The 24,177-nt window shown below is 40.1% G+C and overlaps 1 protein-coding gene across 12 annotated transcripts in view; it reads right to left on the bottom strand.

Moving 5' to 3' along the window:
- The window catches only part of Pds5b (PDS5 cohesin associated factor B), a 163,223-nt gene that overhangs the window by 71,105 nt on the left and 67,941 nt on the right, over positions 1 to 24,177 (bottom strand). For all 12 annotated transcript variants that reach the window (XM_076560106.1, XM_076560104.1, XM_076560103.1 and 9 more), the window contains exons 4-10: positions 22,198 to 22,284; positions 21,994 to 22,091; positions 20,967 to 21,093; positions 14,210 to 14,290; positions 8,503 to 8,643; positions 6,580 to 6,695; positions 2,739 to 2,833 (exon numbers count right to left, since the gene is read on the bottom strand). In XM_076560106.1, coding sequence (XP_076416221.1) covers positions 2,739 to 2,833; positions 6,580 to 6,695; positions 8,503 to 8,643; positions 14,210 to 14,290; positions 20,967 to 21,093; positions 21,994 to 22,091; positions 22,198 to 22,284 — 745 coding nt within the window. The remainder of the gene's footprint in view (positions 1 to 2,738; positions 2,834 to 6,579; positions 6,696 to 8,502; positions 8,644 to 14,209; positions 14,291 to 20,966; positions 21,094 to 21,993; positions 22,092 to 22,197; positions 22,285 to 24,177) is intronic.

Below are 24,177 nucleotides of genomic sequence, written 5' to 3' on the forward strand. Positions count from 1 at the left end.
AGCAAGGCTGGCTTCCTCACAAACTAAATGTAATGTACAACTGAAAAGTGAAAGTCTGCTCCATTTCCAGGGCAGGAAAGTTGTCAAGGCTGTTTCTAACTCATTAAGCTAATCATATACATTAACAGATGTATTACTGTTAAGGATGTCGTTATCATTTTCTATATCAATGAATTAAAATATTCAACTCAGCTGGTGTTACTGGGAAATAATGAGTATTATCGTTTCCATGCTATAATTAGTGAAACTCTGAATATGGTTACTAAAGGAATAAAGCTAAGATTCTGGCTGACAGGACCTTGTTTCCATGTGATCCAACTGAAGCACAAGTATCTAAACTAAGAATCTGGAAAACAACTCATCACAGTAAGAAAGTCTTAGCAGTTACAGACCAATGCTTACACCTAGCATTTTTTCAAATGGCTTTCTGCTTAGTGTACACACACTAGTAATCATGAGCACACGGCTAAGAATTACCAAAATTTCTGAGGAAAGGAACTAATGTATAAAAACAAACAAAAGCAAATAAATGGTGAAAAAGAAGCTGTTCATTTTTTTAAAAGAAAAACCCTCCCACCAAAACAAATATTAACAGATTCAGAAAATGCTGCATCCGTAATACAAGAAAAGGATGTTACAAGTCCCCTTCCCAAAAGAATATCCACAGAGAGAGGAGTAGTGATGGGAGAGCAGGAAGTGAGAGAAAAACATAGACCCTACACACACACACACCTACACACACACACACACACACCTACACACACACCTACACACACACACCTACACACACACCCCTACACACACCTACACACACCTACACACACACACACACACACCTACACACCTACACACACACACCCCTACACACACACATACCTACACCCACACACAGACACACACACACACCTACACACACACACCTACACACACACACCTACACACACACCCCTACACACACACACACACACACCTACACACACACCTACACACACGCCTACACACACACACCTACACACACACACACCTACACACACACACACCTACACACACCTACAAACACCTACACACCTACACACACACCTACACACACACACACCTACACACACCTACAAACACCTACACACCTACACACACACACACACACCTACACACACCCCTACACACACACCTACACACACACACACCTACACACACACACCTACAAACACCTACACACCTACACACACACACACCTACACACACACACACACCTACACACACCTACACACACACACCCCTACACAGACACACCTACACACACAGACACACACAGACACACATACACACCTACACACACGCGCGCGCGCGCGCGCACACAGACACACACACACACACCCCACACACACACCTACACCCACACACACACATACACACCTACACACACACACACACACGCGCGCGCGCGCGCCGCACACACACACACACCCACACCCCTACACCCACACCCACACACACCTACACACACACACCCCTACACACACACACACACACACACACACACACACACACACACACGTAAAGCTAGATAGCCCCAGGAGCACCACAGTACAGCAGCTACAAAGAGGTGACCCAGATGTTAAGTAGGAAGACAGAAGATCCGAGTAAGGTGTCTCCGTGAAAAAGGGATGACACTGGCTTAAGAACAAAACAGACGAAAAGCAGGCTGCTAAAAACCTGACTGACAATAAATAATTCAACATACTTGGAAGATTACTGGACAAGCTACTGTTTAAAATATTACAGATGGATACAATTCATGGTGTTCTTTAGAAGGAGAAACTCGGAAAGAATAGAAGACTTCAAGGAGCACTGATAAGCAAAAGCAGCCTGAAATGCACAACTTGGGACTTACATAAATAACTGTTCAATGCAAAAGAATGGAGTGAGAAAACAGAGTAAGAAAAATTAGATCAAAGAAAAATTATGAGACACAAGGGAAGGAAATGGGCAATAAAAAAAAAACTTAATAAAGACAAAACTCCATCTAAGTCACATGATCCCAATGAGATGCTTTCCACAGGACAACACTAAGTCAGCCACACAAAGATACAAATAAGCAGGTGACTATGAAATCACAACAACACCCAGACCAAACTCAAGAGCAGCCCAGGAGAAGTGCTGCAAGGAGGGTACTGCAGGACTTGCCGTGCACTCGCTTCCCTAGCTCCTCAGCACTTACTTCAGTAAACGCTAACATCTGTACAAAAGACATGCATGCTATTATAGTAACCTTCATTTTATGAACTATCTCATCATTTAAAAAATTAAATAGGTATATGATATTCTTATTACTTCAAAATTTGGAAGTGAAATACTTAATGCTTACACAGATTTTAAGTTATCTCCATTAACTATGGTTAACTTAGTTTATAGTTAAATGACTTTCACTAAGTTCTTAAAATATCAGAGCATTAGCATTTTCAAAATTTTCAAAATCAAGACCCATCCAAACCCAAATATGTGAGAATGTGCACAGCTATTCTTAAACAAAAGAACATTAATTCATGAAATTATTTCCAAAACCTGCTTCTAGTGTGCACAAGGAACTACATGGTAAAAATCCCCACTTCAGAAAGTAAGTCCCATGATGATGAATGGAAAGAGAAGACAGCTATCAGAAACTCCTAAAAGAAAAGGTTTCGCTACAAAGCTGATTATTTTTTTCCCACTGAAGAACATCCAGAAATATGTGCTATTACCTGTTAAATCCTTTGCTAAATCAGGATGGTTCATGAGACAATGGCTAGCAAATTTCACACATTCCAGGCGTATTGGTACATGGATATCATTAAACCTGATAAAAGATTAAAAAGAGTACTCTAAAACAACCAAAATAGACAAATTTAATCTATACTCAATTTGTATTTAATTCTCTCATTAATGAATAAATGTTTACATGAAAATCCAAAGTGGGGCCTGGGAAGATAATGGGATTGGTAAAGGATTTGTGTTGAATTCCCAGCATCTGCACAAAAAGATGGGTGTGATGGCACACGCTTTGACCCCACAACTGAGCAAGTAGAAGACGTGTCTGTCCAGCCAGCCCAGCCCAGTCTCCAAGCTCAGGTACTGCTGAGGCCCCCTAGCTCAGGCACCCTGCAGCACTCACCGTCAGAGCAGATGGCAGCAGCCTCTGAAGGATGACAGCCAAGGCAAACATCGGGCCTCCATGTGCACAAGCACACATCCATAGGTCTACGCGCATGCACGCAGACACACACACATACTAAAGAAAACACAAAGTCTAACAAGACCAACAGTTTGGGGCCATACATAAACTAGAGCAATGTCAGTTACGTCCTCTTAGGACTGGAAAATTCTAGGGAGTCTGTGCTTTCAACAAATGTTCTCCCATCAGTACTGTATTTCAAATGTGCCTGCTGAGTAAGTGTCAAAGTATGTCTGCATATGTCATGTTTTATAAATATACGTGTGCATATGTTTATATTTCAGAGAAACACTTCAATTTCATATCATGTCTGAGAAGCGATTTCCTTGAAATGTTTTTTCCTAATTATAGGACATAAATTAACATGTGGCAAATCTTACACTGTGTTAGTTTTATCCTATGATTCTAAACTATATTCAAAAATTGTTCTTATCCAATTAGCCATCAGAATTATCTCATTTCTAACTAATAACAAGGCCATCTTTCTTTCTTTTCTTTTTTTTTTTTTTGGTTTTTTTTTTGGTTTTTTTTGGTTTTTTTGAGACAGGGTTTCTCTGTGTAGCTTTGGAGGCTGTCCTGGACTAGCTCTATAGACCAGGCTGGCCTCGAACTCAGAGATCCACCTGCCTCTGCCTCCCGAGTGCTGGGATTAAAGGCATGCGCCACCACCGCCCGGCTAACAAGGCCATCTTTATACTCTATCTACAATTTATCTATAAAAACTAAGCATTCATAGAGTGCTTTCCTATGATTTAGATATTCCTCCGATTTTTATTTTTATGTCAATTAGCAGGAACCTTTCAGTCCTAACCTTAAAAAATAGTAGTCAAAGTTTGATACATGACTGTATTGGGTACTGGGATTCGAATTTCTTAGCGAAACTATCTAATAGACAGCACTGTTTTCCTCCACTAGCATGCACATGACATCTAACTGCCCTTCAATTAGCAGTGCTCAACAGCTATACACAGCAGCGCATCCAAGACTTCTCAATTTGGCTTAAGTGTCAGTAACACTGAAGCCAAGGGTTTCCAACCTGTAAGTCTGTGTCTTACTTCTGTAAAGTCAAAAGGCTCAAGTATTTTTATCACTCAACACCAAAAGAAACAACATCTAGGGCCGGCAGACAGCTCAGCAGGTAAAAACCCCTGAAGATCTGATCCTGGACTCCTTGAAAGGATAAAGATGAAGCTGAGGATAAAGCTCAACAGCAGTGGGACTGCCAAGCCCGCCCGAGACTCTGGTCCAATCCTCAGGAGCCCTGGCAGCCCTCCAAGTCGTATGTTCTTAAAAGAAGACATGCTTTCAAAGCCAGCAGCAGCCCATTACTTAAGTTGTTCTCATCAGGAAAAACCATTTACTCTAGGAAGTACAACACTCTCTCACGGCCCTGGAAAGGCGTGTTTTGAATCCAGGTGTCCAACACTGCAACACTCACCATTTCTTAAACAAGCCTGTAACTTACCATCATTGTATATAACTAAACCTGTTAAAATACTTTCAGCTCCTCTAGTTTGATGGGCACTTGTTTTTGTCGTTTGGTTTTGTTTGAGACAGGGTCCCAGATGACCTGGAACTCACTAAGTAGAACAGGCTGGTGTCTGCCTGTCTCCCTAGAACAGGGATTAAAGGTGTGCATCACCACACGGGCTTTAGAGGGATTTTTTGTTTCTTCCTTTTTATGGTGGTAAGAATCAAACCCTGGGCCTTACACACGCTAGGTTAGTCTTCTACCATGGACCTCCATTCCCAGAGCAGATGTAGTGATATTTAATTCGGTGAGAAGTTTGATGTCCTTAAATTAAAAGCAGCAGCTACAGTGGATCAGAAAACAATCCATGTGTTGACATTAGGATTTTCCAGGAGAGTGTGTTAACTGGATTGCCTGGCTAATCTAAATCCTAATACGAAAGTACAAGTGCCTACACAACCATTTCAGTGTCAGCACATGCACAGCAACAGTCCATATCTGACTCTTCTTGCTGGCAATTCAATGCCATCCTAGTTCGTGAAGGTGCACTGAGATATTTGCAAAACAAATTTCCTATGGAAACATCTTAAGATATATCCCTTTCAACTATACATAACTAACTGTACACTGACCATAAAAATATAAGTAGAGGTGGTGACACATGCCTTTAATCCCGGTACTTGGGAGGCAGAGGCAGATGGAGCTCTGTGTGTTCAAGGCCAGTCTGGTCTACAAAGAGAGTTCCAGGACAGCCAGGGCTACACAGAAGAACCCTCTTAAGAAAGAAAGAAAAGGAAGGGAAAGGGAAAAAGAGAAAGGGAAAAATGGAGGGGAGGGGAGGGGAGGGGGGAGGGGAGGGGAGGGGGGAGGGAGGGGAGGGGAGGGGAGGGGGGAGGGAGGGAGGGAGGGAGCGAGCTGTATTTGATAGAACATACTTAAAGGATGGAGCCTGAGCACTGGAGAGGCTAAGGCAGGAGAAGCAAACACTCTGGAGGAAGGAAGGAAGCTGGACCAAGGGAAAGGAAGGAAGAAGGGAGGCTGGGTGCACCAGGCTGGTCCAAACACTCTCAAGAGGTCTGTCTGCCTCTGCTTGGAGCGCTGGAAAGATGGACACCACCACGTTCAGCTACGTCATCTGTTGTTAATTTCATCAGTATCCTTACCTATCCAATACAGCCAAACAATCCAATTAGATACGGCTTTGGGGGAGGGACTGCATCACTGCAAGCTGCACTTTCAGTTGCTTCTATTATTATTTTATGGTTGTAACAAAAACCATGAGTTAGCTTTTAAAATGTACCATCTTTCCAAAAAAAAAAAAAATCACCAAAGACAAAATAAAATGAAAAGATAAAAGAATATTTGTTTTTTAAAGATTTATTTATTTATTATGTATACAGTGTTCTGCTGCCTACATGCATGCTTGCAGGCCAGAAGAGGGCACCAGATCTCATTACAGATGGTTGGAAGCCACCATGTGGTTGCTGGGAATTGAACTCAGGACCTCTGGAAGAACAACCAGTGCTCTTAACCGCTGAGCCACCCCTCCAGCCCCAAAAAGAATATTTTAAACATGACAGTTATAACCAACACTGAAAACTACAAAATGAAAAATCCTTTATTTTTTAATCAGTGTTTCATGTAGTCCAGGCTGGTGTAAAGACTGGCCTTCAGCTTCTAATCCTTCTGCCTTGCTTACTGGTTTATGGGGTGCTAGGAAGCCCTACCTAGGGCCTTGGACACACTAGGTAAGCACTGTACCAACTGAGTTATATTCCCAACCAAAAACCCTTTATTATGACTTAAGAACTTAGCTTAAATGTGTGCAGAATTTTTAAAAAACAATAGAAATAGATGTAAACACGTATTTCTTACAAACAAAAAAACTGAAATTATATACCTGCCCAAGTAGCACTGCCAGAGTGGTTTATTTTGGGAAGCCAGTTCTGAATCCTTTGCCCCAAACATTTTTGCTAGTAGTTTAACAACCTGGAGGCGTTCTTCATTATCATTGCTCTAAAACAAAGCACAATTTGTTTAAACTTCAAAGTAACAGTTTGTGACCAGTTACAGTGACCAGTAAATAGGTCACTGAAAACGTGACCTATTCCTAGGATTTCCGGGCCTCTCTAATTTATAAAAAAAAACCTATGGACCCAGATGGTGAAGTGTGTAGCAATACTCAAAAAATGTTTCACAAAATGGAATGTTACAATACATGCTTTAATCACCTCAAGTTACATTAAAGCAGTACTGGGATGGGAAAACGTGTCTCAAGATTCCTACTAAATACTAAAAAAAGCCTCTGCTACAATTCAGTTTCTTTTCTAGTCAGAGTCAATTTAAAGACCTACTAGGGACTCTTGAAAAGAGATGGTTGTTAAGAGCAGCCACTGTACAAACATCAGCTTCCTAGAGGAAGTTCGACAGCATGATGAAGCGTTGAACGTGCCGCAAGCACACTTCTGCTTTACCCACTGTATGACAGGCATCTCCAGGTGAAAACACAGCTCTAATGTGGAGTTTGTTACCAACAAACGACCTACTCCAATGCTAGACTTCCAACGAGAGAGAGGGCAACAATCAGGCCTATCCAACAGGACCAAATTCCAGGTGCTATGGATGGCGCTATGTAAGGATTCCTTACATTTTACAACAGTGCCTTCAAGAGCAACCACCATACAGCCTATGTCTTCTGGTCCGTGTTCATCTGCTCCACAGACGGAGGTCTAAGTAGAGCCCTGCGTGACGTACACTCTGCCCTCCAAATGTACCCGGCTCCTGACTTCTGACTGCTGTCTCATCTCTTCTGACCTCCCAGCATCTGGTCTCTGTTTGACAGCGCTCACTGCCCTCTCCCTCCCGTACTACATGCTAAGTTGGCTGAAAGCAGGGATAACAGTTTACTTATTTTTATATTCCTCATAGTGCACAGGAAAGTGCAACTAGGATTTTCTAGAGAAAACCACATTAACTAATAAGTAATTAGAAACGTTGATTGTCTGGCCTAATCAAAATTACTAATCACATTTAAAAGGCAATAGGAAGGCCACTTAATCAAAGGATTCACTTAAGAAATACACCCAAAATATACTCTAGACTAAAACAAGAACAAGTTACTGGTTATTTAGTGACCATATAATACCAATATAAACTGCTTGTTTTATTTTGGTTTTGAAAGTAATAGATCAAAATTTTTAGAAATAAAATGTTACATGAAAATCTACTTTTCTGGGTTATGTACTAGGATCCATCAAAAACTAGAAATTATAACTAGCTGTATTTAATCTTGTAATGAGTTGGGGGAGAAACCCATATTCCCCAATTCTTCAAATAAAACTCAATTTATAGCATCACTTAATGTCAGGGTAATACAGACATGCTAAAAAATTTCAGATTTTTTACTACAGAAAGAAAACTTAAAGCACAGGTAGCCACATAACACAAGAAAGAAAAAGCAGGCCATACAGATAATGAGTTCTAAGCTACTTTTAATGCCCAATCAAGAGGTCAAGGAGAGTGCTACAAGCTATGCTTTGAAAATAGAAGCTTTAGCTTGCCTCAAAAGTTAACCTAAGCCCACATTCATCCTAGAAAATAAGTGGAGGATGATATCATACTGCTGTTCATTATTTTAAGTGGGAGTTGTTAAACCGGCAGACATCATGCCACACACTAGAGATCCAGAGACAGACAAACCCATGAATGAACAATACCAACATTCTTTCTCCTGTTGTATTTAGTAAGCCGATTATAAGAACTAAAAGGCAACAGCAATGCTCTTTGTTGAACTTGTTGGCAGTTGTATTTTTACAATCGTTACCTTTAATTTAAACTCAAGCTGGGGTAGGACAGAGAGCAGCAAGTGGCTGTCAATGTTGTAGAGTTCCAAAATCAAATCAAAGACATGCTCAGACAAATCACTGATAGACGTTTTCCCAAGCATCAGAACCTGGTTAAAAAACTGTTAAGAAAATCTGTCATTAAAAGAAATGCCACAGATAAACTGTCTGAAGTTTTGATTATTATTCAATTAAATTTTTTATTGTTACAAATGAAGTCAAACAAGCACACAGAAACATTTTCTACATGAGAAACTATTCCCACCTAAAACACAGAATTCATCTTTCAGACAATGACGCAGATCATCTGTATTGACTCATTGATGATCAACACCAGCAAACACCTTTACCACCCAAATATTTTGTTCCTCCACTAAAATACTCAACTATATCCTGACTGTGATATTTTTGGGTCAACTCAAATGGTAAAACATTATTTTTGGTTTTATATTCAAAGAAGTTTTCAGAGAAGACTGTGAATCCAGAGTAGTAGTAGGGATATTAGTGTCCATATGGGCAAGCACCATGCAAAGGCAGAGGGAGGTGAGCTCCTCCTTCCTTTCTAGAAATAGGGTAACCTCCCTCTCCTGCCTATGAACATCACAACTCCAGGTTCTTCAGGCTCTGGTTACAAAGATTTGCACTAGCAACACTCATCTGTGTTTTCGGGCCTCTGGATTTGGACAGAGAGTTAAACCACCAGCTTCCCTGGCTCTCTAGCTTCTATCATGGGACATCTTCAACCTCCAAAATAGTAAGTATGAGCCAATTCTAGTAAATTCTCTCATATGTGTTCATGTATACACACACACATACACACACACACACACACACACACACACACACACACACACCCTCACACACATTTTATCAGTTTTGCTTCTCTTAAGAAGCCTAAGAAAATGATTTAATCACATCATTACATAAATTCCTTATTGACAGAAGATCATATCTTGTTTACTTTAGCATAAGGAAAATTGCAGCATTTAAAATCGAGCTGTCTTATACCTTCAGAGCAGCTCCTACTCTATTTTTCAACTGCACAGATTTATATTTTATTATAAAATGTCTTTCTAGTCCTTTTCATCTTCCTTTGCATTCTGATAAATGATGTGTACATTTATAAAGTTTGCAACACTAATTAAAATCCAACCAAGAATATACACAACAGGCTTTTAACTTCCAAGTCAAACCATTCATCACGCTACAACTCAAATGAGCAAATATACCAAGCATAATGACCAAATTTCTTTATATTTAAAATCTTCCAAAAGTGAATCCAGGTGTGGTGGTGCATGCCTTTAGTCCCAGCACTTTGGAGACAGCAACAGAGGGAGGCAGATTTCTTTGAGTTCAAGGCCAGCCAGGTCTACATAGCAAGTTCCAGGCCAGCCAGAGATTCTGTCTCAAAAACTTAAATAAAAACTTCTCAAAATGTGTAAAACTGACCCAGAATATATATCACACATTCTTAGCAGCTTCCTGTCTTCTCAGAGAAAGAGTCAAGGATCTGTACCACACAAGATGCTCCGACTGCTTGCCTCTGCCATATATAACTAACATATAACATAACTTTGTACTTCCATATTGAAGGTACAATGACTAAGACCTCACACCTCCTTGGCTTACTTCAAGCTCTTGGCAGTTATAAATGAAGACTATGAACAGTGCAGACTGCCCAACCCAAGAAAGAAGGCCATGGGGAAAGAAAGGAGAAAACTGAATACACTGGATGACATTCCCTGTGGTGGTTTGAATACGAATAGCCCTATAGGCTTTCACACATGAACCATTAGTCACCAGGGACTGAAACCCTTTAAAAGATTAGGAAGATTAGGAGGTGTGGCCTTATTGGAAATTTGACACTGGGGTGAGCTTAGAGGTTAAAAAACCCAAGCCAGGCCCTGTCTCCCTCTGCCTGGTGCCTGGGGATCAGGATAGAGTTCTCAGCTACTTCACCAGCACCATGCCTGCCATGCCTGCTACCACGATTCCCAACATGGTAATAACGGACTATCCCTCTGAAACTGTAAGCCGGCACCAATTAATGCTTTTTTATAGGAGTTGTCGAGGTCATAGTGTCTCTTCACAGAAATACATCAATGACTAAGGCATTACCAAAGAATAAAAGCATCACTGTTTCCAAAGGACAAATTTCTGTCCTTTATCTACTGGTTTTCTAAAACAACTTGATTTTTTTTCCTACTCATCAATTTTGTGGAAAAGAAACAAAGATATCAAGATATTAAATTTTTCAAGTTAAATTTTATTATCCTTAAAATCTGTACTTATAAATTTTCTCCTGTTTGCTGGGCGGTGGTGGCACACGCCTTTAATCCCAGCACTCGGGAGGCAGAGCCAGGCGGATCTCTGTGAGTTCGAGGCCAGCCTGGGCTACCAAGTGAGCTCCAGGAAAGACGCAAAGCTACGCAGAGAAACCCTGTCTCGAAAAACCAAAAAAAAAAATTTTCTCCTGTTCATAAAAAAAAAATAGGAGGCTGGAGAGATGGCTCAGTGGTTAAGAGCACTGACGGCTATTGTAGAGGACCCAGGTTCAATTCTCAGCATCCACTCGGCAGCTCACCACTGACTTTTGAATCCAATCCCTGGGGATCTGATGCACTCTCCGGCCTTTGGGGATACTCACTGCATACATGTGATGCACAGATATACATATGGGCAAAACACTTACATACACAAAATAATAAAATTAAATTTAAAACCGTTTAATTAAAATCCCTCAATCTACCTTTTCCTTAATAAAGAACAATAATCCCATGCCAGTTTGGCCACCACAGTGGTCAAACTACCACTACCTTCCCTACTAGCCTGGAAAAAAAACCCTGCAAACTAGAAGGGGGGTGTCTCACACACTCCATCAAAAACATTAAAAAATGCAGTACAGACTCCCCATGAGGCCTTACCTTCTTGTAGGAAGAAATGGGACATGTGCTGAGGAGGGGAAGACTGAAGGGACAGGAGGAGGGAAGAGGGGGATCTGTGACTGGTATGTAAAATGAATAAAAATAAAAATACAAAAAATGCAGCACACAGATGAGACATATATCTAGAGAAATATAACTACAGGCATACATACATACATACATACATATGGATAGAAGAAAGGAAAATAAAGAACAGAGAGAGATTTCTTCAGTGTTCATCTATGTAGGAACAGCACATAAAAAGCAGACCTCGGCTTGTGAGTGTGCACAAGAGCATGTGTCCGTCACACAGTGAGAGGAGGTCAGCAGGACCATCACCACCTCTGCTGCTCCTGGCGGCACTGCATGAGGAAGGTGAGCAGTGGTGTCCCTTCACCTAACCCTAATCCTACCACTGCACCGTCTCCTCCTGTTCTTAAAGAGAAAACGCTATTCGGTTCGCTCCAAAGTGACTGCACATTAAGTACACAAAGCTCAAGTGGAGAGTAACATTTACAAGGGGCTGACTTAGAGGGGAAGGGCAAAAGCAATGGCCAATGACGCCATTACTGAGCCTCAAATAAAGCAAGGAATAAAAACAAAGGCAAACATAATCCTGGAGGGCTGAAGATGGCTCAGTGGGCCAAGTGTACGCTGAGCAAGCCTGAGGAGCTAGGCCTGACTGACTATCCAGCACCCGTGGGTGCACTGGCATGCACCTATAGTCCAGTGATAGGGAAGTGGAATGGAGGTCCTGCTGGCTAATTGGCCAGCCAGTCTAACGCAACTGCCCTTCTCCAGGTCCTCTGAGAAAGCCTGCCCTGAAAATAAGTCAATAAGTCATCCTTAAAAGCTGGAGAGCTATAGAAGATCACCTCCAACATCAATCTCTGCCTCTACGTGTGCACACACCATGCACACTAACACGGGTGGGCACATACACATGTATACAACACAATCTACATCTGTGCACATGTACAGATATGCACACACGCTCTCTAAATAAATAAATGGAATGACCATTAAAGAGAAAAAGAAAACAATGGACAAGGTACCAGAAATAAGTAACTGAAAATATGCTGGGGCAATGCACTAGTCTACTGCCCTTTGCCCACTCCCAAATTCTAAAGAGTACAACAAAACTATGGACATGGGGGAGAGGGAAACCCTTTAGTTCTATAGGCAAGAACAGCAGGAAATTAATGTAAGTGTCAGAGGAGAGGTTTTTCATTCACTTATCTGGGATTGCTGAAAACACTCCCCTGGGACTTTTTCCTTCCTTATCTAACATGGCCTTTTCAAACACACCCCCAGTTCAAAGACCGGTATAATCATCTTAAATCATGCACTTACAGTCAACATTGTTTTACTCACTTTTCTTTCTTTAATTGCTCAGTCAAATATTTATTTTCCTAAATCTTAGAAAAAGGCATTAAAATAAGGTAAGTGTTCTTCTGAAACACATCTGACTTGAGGCAGGGCTCACCCCGTGTGCTAGACTGGGTGTGGAAATCTTCATTCAGAACCACTTCAAACAAGCAAAGGCCAGAGAGGATTAGGAAGCCTGAGTCTGGGTCTACACACCAGGAGTGCCCAGAGTCAATAAAATCAGCTCAACTCAACCAATGAATGTCAATCAACACCCACGTGTCAAGACTGCAGAAGCCAATTCTGGACAATTGTCCTGCTGGCAATTCTAGAGCTCTGAAGTGAGCCATAGCATTAATCGTCTAGATTTTGAAAGTTCACTTCAAAATAAATACATTTTGTTTCGAAACCAAAAATTTTGTTTGAAATCAAAAACAAAAGCAGGATTTACCAAGGCTCTGTCTTATGGTGTGCTTTATCAGGATGTCATTTCATAGCACTTTTTATAACCTGACTTAAATTTTTACGTCCTCTTCCAGAAAACTCAGAATAATGAAATACATACAAACAAAAGACTGTCTCCCTTTGCTTAAGCAGACAGATTACATCCTTCTAGATGCTGAGGGAGATGAGAGCAGAAGGAAGGGGGAGAACTGTTAGTCCCGGCTACCGTTAACAAGAGGCAGCACCATTCACATCAGTGTGGCGTGGACGGTGCCCTCTGCAGTGACAAAACTCAGAGCTGTGGAGAGAAAAGTCAAACTTCCCATGAATGACGGAGCTAAGAACGACTTCTTCCAAGATCAACACAAGATGGTCAATGTAAGTGGCCAAAGCTGTGGCCATATTCAAAAGGGTTCATTTCGCTGCCAATCTCCCTCTTCCTGGGAAAAGGCACATTTACAACCTTTACATAGACCTCCCTCAGGGCTAACATGTGTAAGTAACTTCCACCAAACTGCTATGGCAGTCCTACTTGTCTACAATTTCTACCTCCTGATATTGGTTCCTATTATTAATTAAATTAAAGATTCATTTAATCTCCATAAAGATGCAAACAACTTCCCTGAATAGCGGAAAGTGCCATATGTCTTATCTAACTACCTTTAACTCCACTGCTAAAAAAGTGTATTTAGAAAGTGTATTTTGCTAACCCCTCCCCTCCAAAAAGCTATTATCTCTAGGAACTTGAAAGAAGCAAATAAAAGCACAAACAAGAGAGCTAGCATTCCTAAAAACATTAAGCAAAAGTCACTGAAAAAGGAGAGAAAGGAAATGAAACTGTCACTGGGAAAACAGCAATAGCAACTTAAGAAGTATGGGCAACGTGCTGAGATTCGCTTCCAACAGTCTTAAAATTTCGCTTAATCCTTCTAGAACCACATGCGAAACTTACATTGGTAATATATGGTTCAATAGCTTGAGCAGTCCTCTTCAGCAAAGCCTTTGCCAAGTCATATGCTTGCTTGTTTAAGTTCTGGAAAACACAAGCAGTATCTGAGTTGTATATATACACGTATGTATATACACATCTACATAAATACATATATTTACAAAGCTAACTAGCTACGTTTGTCTGCAATGGTGGAATCTCCTATGTGCTGGGCTTACTGAACTCTCCCACTAAATTATAACCCCACTCCTGTACCTCAACTATGAAAAGCAAAATATTATTCGTATTTTAAAAGCCTCTTGAATAAATGGAAATGAGAGAGCTATTCATAAAAGAAAGAAAGTAAACTCACTTTTCTTAGAACAGTCTGGCCTACTGAATCACAAATTGTCTTTTCCAAGCAAAAAGAACCATATTCTTTTCAGATTTTGTTCATAACAGATTAACCACATAGAAATGGCCAATGAATGTTTACTAGATAAAGGAAATACTTAGTGATCCTAAATATCATCCCCAATTCAAGTATGCTCAGGTGGATACAAATATAGACCACAACACCAAAAGACAACTGGTTACATCTTGGAGCTACGGCTCAGGGGTAACAACAGTTTCTGATCTTTCAGAAAACCCAAGTTCCCAACACCCACATCAGTCAGCTCAGAACTCTCTAAACTCCAGCAGCAGGGACATGGGTGCCCTCTTCTGGGACACGGACGGACAGACAGACAGACAGACATAGACACATAGACACACACACACACACACACACGCTGTGGGATGTTCTCTATGCTGTGAATGTGTTGCTCTGATTAGTTAATTAATAAAGTGCTGATTGGCCAGTAGCCAAGCAAGAAGTATAGGTGGGACAAGCAGACTAGAGAATTCTGGAAACAGGAAGGCTGAGTCAGGAGACGCTGCTGCCATGAGTACCAACATGTAAGATACTGGTAAGGCACGAGCCATGTGGCAAGGTATAGGTTTATAGAAATGGGTTAATTTAAGATATAAGAACAGCTAGCTAGAAGCCTGAGCCACTAGGCCAAACAGTTTAAATAATAAGAGCGTCTGTGTGTTTATTTTATAAGTGGGCTGTGGGACTGCAGGGGCTTGGCAGGACCTGGAGAGAAACTTCAGCTACACACACACACACACACACATACACACACACACACACACACACACACACACACACACACACACACACACACATTTTTTAATGCAGCTTGAGCTTAATTTTAGAGTGTGAATTTTAGATCCTATTTGTTAAATCAGCTGCTCTATTTATTATGGATCCATATGCAGAAAACTGAAGTCATACACTGTCTTATACTCTACAAACAGCAAATCTCTCAACATATCCCGCCTTCTACTGTGTTTTGTCACCGGCTACAATGGTTTGACACAAAAGTAGTACATAAACTCTAAGGTCATGGGCTAAGCTGCTAAGTATATCGTATCTCTGTTCAAGTTACAAATGAAAACGTGTTATACTAACGAATTTGTATCTTTTTTCTGATTTTTCTGTGTATTATGTTGTACTTCTCTGAACAATATCAATTACAAATAATTTTAGGGCTTTTTATCTTTCTAATCTTTTTACTTTTTGCCTAGTTTTATATACTAAGATCCGTAGTAGAATCCTGATTATAAACAACATATCTGTTGTTATTCAAAATTGAAGCAGTATTTTTCACATTTCTGATTCCATAGAGAGTATTTCACTATATTAAAACTGCTTTTTATTTCAAACTGATTAAAAGATTTTATGGTGCCGGGCGGTGGTGGCGCACGCCTTTAATCCCAGCACTCGGGAGGCAGAGCCAGGCGGATCTCTGTGAGATCGAGGCCAGCCTGGGCTACCAAGTGAGTCCCAGGAAAGGCGCAAAGCTACGCAGAGAAACCCTGTCTCGAAAAACCCAAAAAAAAAAAAAAAAAAAAAAAGATTTTATGGTAAGTTACAATGATTTTTGTTCCTAGTCATAACTATTGGAAGTCTTTTCTTTGGCATGTTACTAATAGTTATTCTATCACTACTATTTTGTAATGTTAGTCTGTCTTTGCGTATCTAAAACAAAGCCAATTTGGTCTTGATCAACATAACTTTCCGCCACTCTGGAAGCTGTTGACTTCCTGCATCTGTTCCAGGGGGTTAGCTCTGGCTGGTTTCCCCAGAAGACAATGCCTGTGTCCCTGACCGCTCTCTCCTCACACACTGTGCTAACCGGGCTGTGCGGTACCTCTCCCTCTCCTATTCTCTGGAACTCTGGTGACTAGATAGGAGACTATCTGCCCCATGGACAGTCAATGGATGTCTCTCCAAGGTCGGCTTAGCTTCTTTTATTGCTTAAACACTTTGCTGCTGCTGCTGCTGCTGCTGCTGCTGCTGCTGCTGCTGCTGCTGACTTATACTCTGAGTAGAGTTTTAAGAATCAACTAATTTTTATTGCTCAGGGCACTGGGCAGATAATATTTTTCTGAGAATTAGTTAATTCTAATTTCAAATGTATTCATAGAGATTATTATTCATGTAACTGTCCTTTAATGGTCTTCATATTTCTTGCTCATTTTAACTGTATATTGATATCATCACCCTTACTTTGATTCAATTTGCTTTGTCTATTTACTATATTTTTCAAAACATGAATGTGCATTTTTAAGCAATGTCACTGTTTCCTATTTCATTTCTACTCAACTGCTTTTATTTTACTTGTTTATTTTATTCTGATAGTTTTATGACTTCTTACACCAGATAGCTGTCATCATAATTTATCAAATTAATGATGCTTGACATTAAGCTTGTAGTATTATATTTCTACAAACCCTCAGTCTGACTTATAATCACTAGGAAGCACCTTAAAATGACCTAATAAATAATGAATGCTTCATTCTCTTCATAATTCATTAATTTTTGCTTTACCTACTTTACTGGAAAAAAACCTGTTTTTATCCAATAAAGACTACCTGTGGGCTCAATATAAAGACCAGGGGTCTGGAGAGATGGCTCAGTGGTTAAAAGCACTGACTGCTCTTTCAGAGGAGCCAGGTTCAGCTCCCGGCACCAGCATGGCAGCTCACAACTGTCTAACTCCAGTCCCATGACAAAACACCAATGGACATCAATTTAAAGTAAATAATTTTTTTTAAAAAAAAGATAAAAATCACCAGGTAAAGTGTGTCTGTCCAACAGGAGAGAATGCTTGGTTAGACCTCCAGCACTATATAACTGGGTATAGTAACACACACCTGTAATCCTGGAAGAACTCAAGAGGTTGAGACAGGAGAATCAAAAACTCAAGGTTATAGTCAGTTACAAAATGAGTCTGAAGTCAGTCTGGAATACATGAGCTCCTGCTTCAAAAGCCTGCTCTGTATACTATTTTGTGTGGGTGTATGCACATACATGTTCTAGACAGGAGGGAGTATATACGCATATGTATGCACGTGCATGATGGAGCCAGAGGACAGCCTGGGGTATCACTCCTTAGACATCGATCATCTTTTTTCTTCTCTTCCTTTCCTTTTCTTTTCCTTCAGTAGACTGGGGTAGCTGATTCATCTGGCACGAACTCCCCAGCACTCAGATTACAACTCACAACACTACACAGGGCTTTACCTGGGTTTGGGGGAATCAAACTTAGGTCCACAATCAGATTACCAACTGAGCTATGTCCCTGCCACTAATATTAATATAAAATAACCTATCAAGTCTTTCTCAGAATTGTCCAAATCAGCCTTTTCCATGGCTATACTTTAACTGTTTGTCCTCTTATCATCAACCAACTGGATTAACCTTCAGCTCAATGTGACAACCTATGTTATGTGGTAAACTCACTAGTCTACATTATTGCCAACCTTCCTTCTCTTAATCCTTAAAATTTGTAAAATACACTTCAGTCCACATTTAACTAGCCCAATGATTAGATTTCACTCCTAATAAGTTTTTCTCCTAATTTTATTCTTGTATGTCCACCTATTGTGGACTTTTATTGTTGTTTTTTGTTGTTGTTGTTGTTGTTGCTGTTGTTTTGTTTTGTTTCTTGAGACAGGGTTTCTCTGTGTAGCTTTGGAACTCTCTCTGTAGACCAGGCTGGTCTCGAACTCAGAGCTCCTGGCTCTGCCTCCTGAGTGCTGGGATTAAAGATGTACGTCACCAACGCCCAGCTGACTATGGCTTTTCACTCTGATTTTTACTCTATTTGTCTAGAGAGTGTGTGGTGTGCACACACAGGCCACAGCAAGCACAGGATGGCCAGAGGACAACTTCCAGTGAGGATTCTCTCCTAGGGACCCCAGGGGTCACACTCCAGGTCACCAAGCTTTGATCACTGACCATTTCAATGACCTTAACTCTCTGTAGATGCCTTGAATTAACTGAAATATACTCTATCTTTAGTCTGTTTAGATTTGTTTTCACCTTTGTTTGTGTTACTTCATCTTCAAGTGTGTTATTCAGTACCATAGCATTCACTAAGCTATAAAGAACTACAATTATATAAAATGACTGAAAACAGAAATTACCCCCAAATTGTTCCATCTAAGTTAAGCAGGCTAAGTCAAGGGTTAAACTGTAAGGAGCTAACAAGCAGAGCTCAGCTGCTCTCACAGAGAAGAGGTCAGATCCCAGCATTCTTGTTTCTACAAGTGTCTGTGAGGTGGGCCAAAGAAAACACAGGACTTGGGAAGTATCCATTTGTGTACACTGTTATTTCAGTGGCTCTATGAATTACACTCAGGATCTCACACATGCGAGGCAAACTGTGCTACCCCTGAACTACACCCTCCATAAATAGTGCCTCTTTATTTCCCCTGACAAATGGACTTTTTCATGACAACCATCTGGAGAAACAGAGGTCTAGGACTTCCCTGGCTGGCACCTGCCGAGTGCAAACAAGCTGGATACTTCATCTGTGTCTGGAAAAGCCCTTTCTCCCAGGTATTGGCATGGATGTGGGTTCCTGAGGGCTAACTAAGAATCTGGGGAGCCTGCTTCATCAACTCTTGAAAGCCTTCCTAAGATGCCCTATGGCAGAGTTCTGGATGCTGGCCCTCCTCCCTGATTCGAGGGCAAAGAGCTGAGACAACAGACCAAGCTCCCTGGTGGGCTGCCTCAAACAAACAGGTTGGGCCCCTACCCTTTAGGCAAAGGAGGTGCTAGGGGCCTCAGGAAGGGGTGCAATGTGCCGGGGGTGGGTGTGCAATATGCTTCACTGGAGTCTATTCTCTACTTCCGGCCTTCCTTCTCACGGTTGTTATCTATCAGTGACGGGTATATAGCTGAACTGGCAGAATTAGCAAGAGGCAAACCAGACACCTGCATAGCCAGAGAATAGATGGAGGCAATCAGAGCCCACATCAACACCTCCATGTTTTCATTTAATAAACACAGCGTCTGAATTTTTGAGGTCTAATGTTATTTACTGTTGAGCCTCCTTACTCTGACTTAGCATTAATAGATTTCCAATGTTTTAAATTTTTAGATTAAGAGTTCATTTCTGCCGGTGGTGGTGGTGGTGGTGGTGGTGGTGGTGGTGGTGGTGGTGGTGGTGGTGGTGGTGGCGGCGGCAGCTCACGCCTTTAATCCCAGCACTTGGGAGCCAGAACCAGGCAGATCTCTGTGAGTTCCAGGCCAGCCTGGTCTACAAAGCAAGATCCAGGACAGCTAGGACTGTTACACAAAGAAACACTGTCTCAAAAAACCAAAAAATAAAAAATAAAAAAAAAAGGGGGGGGGTGGTTGGGGTTTAATTTCCAATGAAGGATGATTTGCGCTAATGTTATATAACTGTAGACTAAGACAATATAATGCTACAGCGTCCTTAAATTTAAATAGAGAAAAAAATTAAATAAATGTTTGTTTATATTGGTAATCCTAGGTTCCTCTCTTGAAATCCAACTCCTTCTCAATCATACAAATGCCATTCCAACTGCTTACCAGAGTCAGAGACTACCCAAAGTCAAAGCACATATACACACACAGGTGAAATGCACACACATCTTGGTTGATAACACTCAGGTGAAAACCAGTGGTCTCTACATTCGTCCAGTCTTTCAATTAAGATCCCAACTAGTTCCCTGTGCCAGCACATGGTCATATAACAGTATTTAAGCAGCTAGGAACTCACTGCTGTATAAAGTGGCGGTCTGGGCAGGAGAAAAGTAAGGCTAGGACCTCTCTAAGGTGTGGTGAGGGGAAGGTTTTTATTGTAGGTGTGAAGGAAAGCACAGCCACAGGAAGAGTCCAGATCAGAGAGACATAGCAATAGACTGAACAGAGTGGGCAGTCTGCACCAGGCCATGAGAGGAGGGAAGGACGAGGAGCAGGAGAGGGGATATGGAGAGAGTAAAAAGAGCACATGGCCAAAATGGTGGGATTACACAGGAATGGGAAGCCTGTGAGCTGAACAAGTTCAGGGTGGGGCAGGGTGAGAAGAGTCAGAATGTCAGCACGTGCTTTGGTATGCCAGCAGGCACCACAGACTGCCATGGGTCCAGAACTTCTTTTGGACCTGACACTGTGTAAAATGCACCCTACACAAAACTCATTGACCACAAATATTTTTATCATATGAGTTAAATCCATTATTTATTCACCTAATTGGTGACTAAGAAATGCAATGAGTTTGTTATACCTTAAACAATAAGTGTTTTAATATTAATTAAGAGTCTACAAAACTAAGATTAAAGCAGGATAAATTCTATTTACAACAAAAACATAAATTCTGAATATTAACTTAATAGGGTTTAGACACATTTCACATACCTTATGGGCAGGTACCAGATTTACTAAAACTGTATCTAAGAGCTCCTGAGATACTGTATCACCTTCACAAATGATAGAGCTCATGAGGTCCACCATATGCATATGAACTTTCTGATTGTGGCCATTGCTGAAATCCAAAACAGGTATTTTATTTCAAATGTATCTGAGATAGATATGATACAATATGATACTAGTAAACATTATACTTTATAAAAATGGTGAGATAAAACTACATTACTGTCAAACTTCTTTCTCTCTGCTCTTATGGTAATAAAAATTTATTTTTAAACTAAGCCTGGTGGTGGTGACACGCGCCTTTAATTTGAGCACTCGGGAGGCTGAGGCAGGCAGATTTCTGAGTTCAAGGCCAGCCTGGTCTACAGAGTGAATTCCACGACAGCTGGGTCTAGACAGAGAAACCCTGTCTCAAAAAAACAAACAAACAAACAAACAAAAAAAAAAAAAAAAAAAACACCAAGGAGAGAAAAAACTACACTAAATTATTTGCCTATAATTTTAGCATCTCACAACCAAAGGAGTTAAATGAAATGCAATCTCAGATTCATCATAAATTTGGACAAAGTATTTTGAAATGCTATTAAGTTTTATAGATACACAAAAATTTCAAACCACATATATTAAAAAGTCAATATAAGTTGGAAGAGGTGGTACACAGCTTTAATCCTAGCATTTGGGAGGCAGAAGCAAGCTGATCTCTGTGAGTTCGAGGCCATCCTGGTCTACATACAGTTAATTCCAAGATAGCCAGGGCTACACAGACTATCTCAACAACAACAACAAAAGTCAATATAGTACGTAAACAAGTAATAATACCAACATATTAGTCTAATTTGCTCTTCTAACCAATAAACACATAACAATAAGTTCTATCCATTTAGAACTATATAGAGAATAAATGTAAGTTAATTTATAACCTTAAGCCACTATCACAAAAGTTTATGTGGATTCATTGTAAACTGAAAATCTTTACAATTAAGAAGTGTTACTTATTTAAAAATGAACTTACTTTATAACTGAAAACAATGTTCTGTATAGTTGAGTAAAGATTTCATTGCTATCTTCTAATTCAAAGCATATGTTGTATGACTTAACCCATGCAATGTTCTAAAAGAAAGAAGTAAAAGGGAAAAGGCAAATATTTTAGTTGCTAAAGTACACAAGAACAAAAACTAAATTTAAGTATCATCTCAAGTTATAATATATTGCTTACCTCAAGTAAATAAAAATACCTATTGAACTGGGGGCTCTTTGTATCTTCTAGTCCCTTTAATTGCCTCGTTATAAACATAAATATATCCTTTAAAAAGACAAAGTTGTGCTTAGATTATGGACACTGAACGGACACACACGTTACACTAGTAGGACTAACTAGTTACTCACCAGCTTTGTAAACAGATAAGGATAGAGTGTAAAGAACAAAAAGAAAGGCAGGATTTTTACAGTACAACTTTACATAATGATCCTGATATATGAAAACCATGATACACTTATTATCCTTCATAGGAAATCATTACATACATCACATAATGTTAATATACAAAAAGAAAATGTTCATCAAATAGCAAATTAAACAAACAGGCTCAAAAACTGAGTCAAATAGAATCCATGCTACTATTAGAATAAAGGTATTGCAATAACTGAGAGCTGAGGACTCCCTCAAAAAGCACTACACATGAAACAACACAATTACGTAGCAAGAAAACGATTTAGGAAACAAAAAATCCCCAAATTCCCAAGTAACAATACAATCCATCACATATAGAAGCTTAGACATTTGAGAAAGAGAAACGGAAGTAAGTTTGTCTAGCTTCTTAATCATCATTACATTGGAGTCAACTGCTTCCCCAAATCATTTCTCAATCTCTCCCTATCCTTAGTTTAGACTTCTTTTTTTCCCCCCTTTGTACCTACCTGGGTCTTCAAAGACAGAAAAAAAAATTCACTTTCAGTTAAATTTTCCTGAGTTTCAGTTTTTGAAAACTGTGAAAAAACTTAAAATAACTAATAGTAAAAACTAATTCCTCAAAGAAATTTTGTCACCAATCATTAAGAAAGACATTTCTCTATAAGTAAAATAATATACATTTGAAAAAGCAAAACCTATTATATGCAAATGACTTGAGTCGTGTTTCAAGAAGAGCACTACAAAGAGTACATCTTTGAAAAATGGCTGCTTTGATAGTAGTCATGTATAAAACAATCTCCATTAATGTGATTCTCAGACAAGCTTCCCCGATTGTCTGAAAGAGAGTGCTTGGCATACTAGATCTATCAGAAGTTGGAAACAACTGTCAATTCACTCATGACTCCTAACAAGCCAAATGTCCAATCAGGGTTTGGTCATGACAGTAACAACCTGAGACTGAAAGGGGAAAATGGAGAATGAAAATTTTCTATTATGTAATATTAACCAATGTGGCATTAATATAGACAAAAATATGGCCTTGGAGCTAATCATCATTAAAAACTATCCCACAAATATTTAGAAAGCATCCTTCAAAACACAGTGATTCTTCAGTTCTATCCCCAAAACAGAAAAAGGGGGTATGTAAATGAGACCAAAAGATTGATTCTAGAGACAGAGAAGCAGACAGATTTTTTAATGTTTCAGATAGTCCACACAGACCTTTATTTAATTTATCTCATCTACTGGATATTCTTCTCCTAACTGTCCTGATACAGAGGCCAGATCTGTACCTGTTCTTTCGGGATTCCTTTTCACCACTCCTAAGCCTTCAGCTAGGTCACTGTTTATACAAACTGAGAGGTCCACAAAAGAGGTAAATAAGATGCACAGTGGTGCTCTTTATATTTCTTGTTGAAAGGATGTCAACAAAACATCTGGTAAGGAAGAGCCTTGGCTTCCACCAAACAAATAGATGATTCTCTAACCCATTCAAGTATCATGCAATCCAGGGGAAAGGTAACTACACAACCAGTTCACATGACCTATCTGTCCTCTACTCCCCTCGTGTTGATATTCCTTGTAATACTACTACTCCAAACCAGACTGGGGATGCTGCCCAGTTGGCAGAGGTGGTCAAGGGTCAAGAAGAAATTACAGAAGCCTGAGGTCCATGTCTGATTTGGGTGTTATTGCTTTCCCTTAACCCTGCACTCAGTTCATGAAAAATAACTAACAAGACCATTTTTTTTAAGTGAAGCAAACTTTCTGTTCCTTTTTCTTACA

The sequence above is a fragment of the Peromyscus maniculatus genome, chromosome 23, assembly GCF_049852395.1.
Source record: "Peromyscus maniculatus bairdii isolate BWxNUB_F1_BW_parent chromosome 23, HU_Pman_BW_mat_3.1, whole genome shotgun sequence".
In the NCBI taxonomy this organism is placed as follows: domain Eukaryota; kingdom Metazoa; phylum Chordata; class Mammalia; order Rodentia; family Cricetidae; genus Peromyscus; species Peromyscus maniculatus.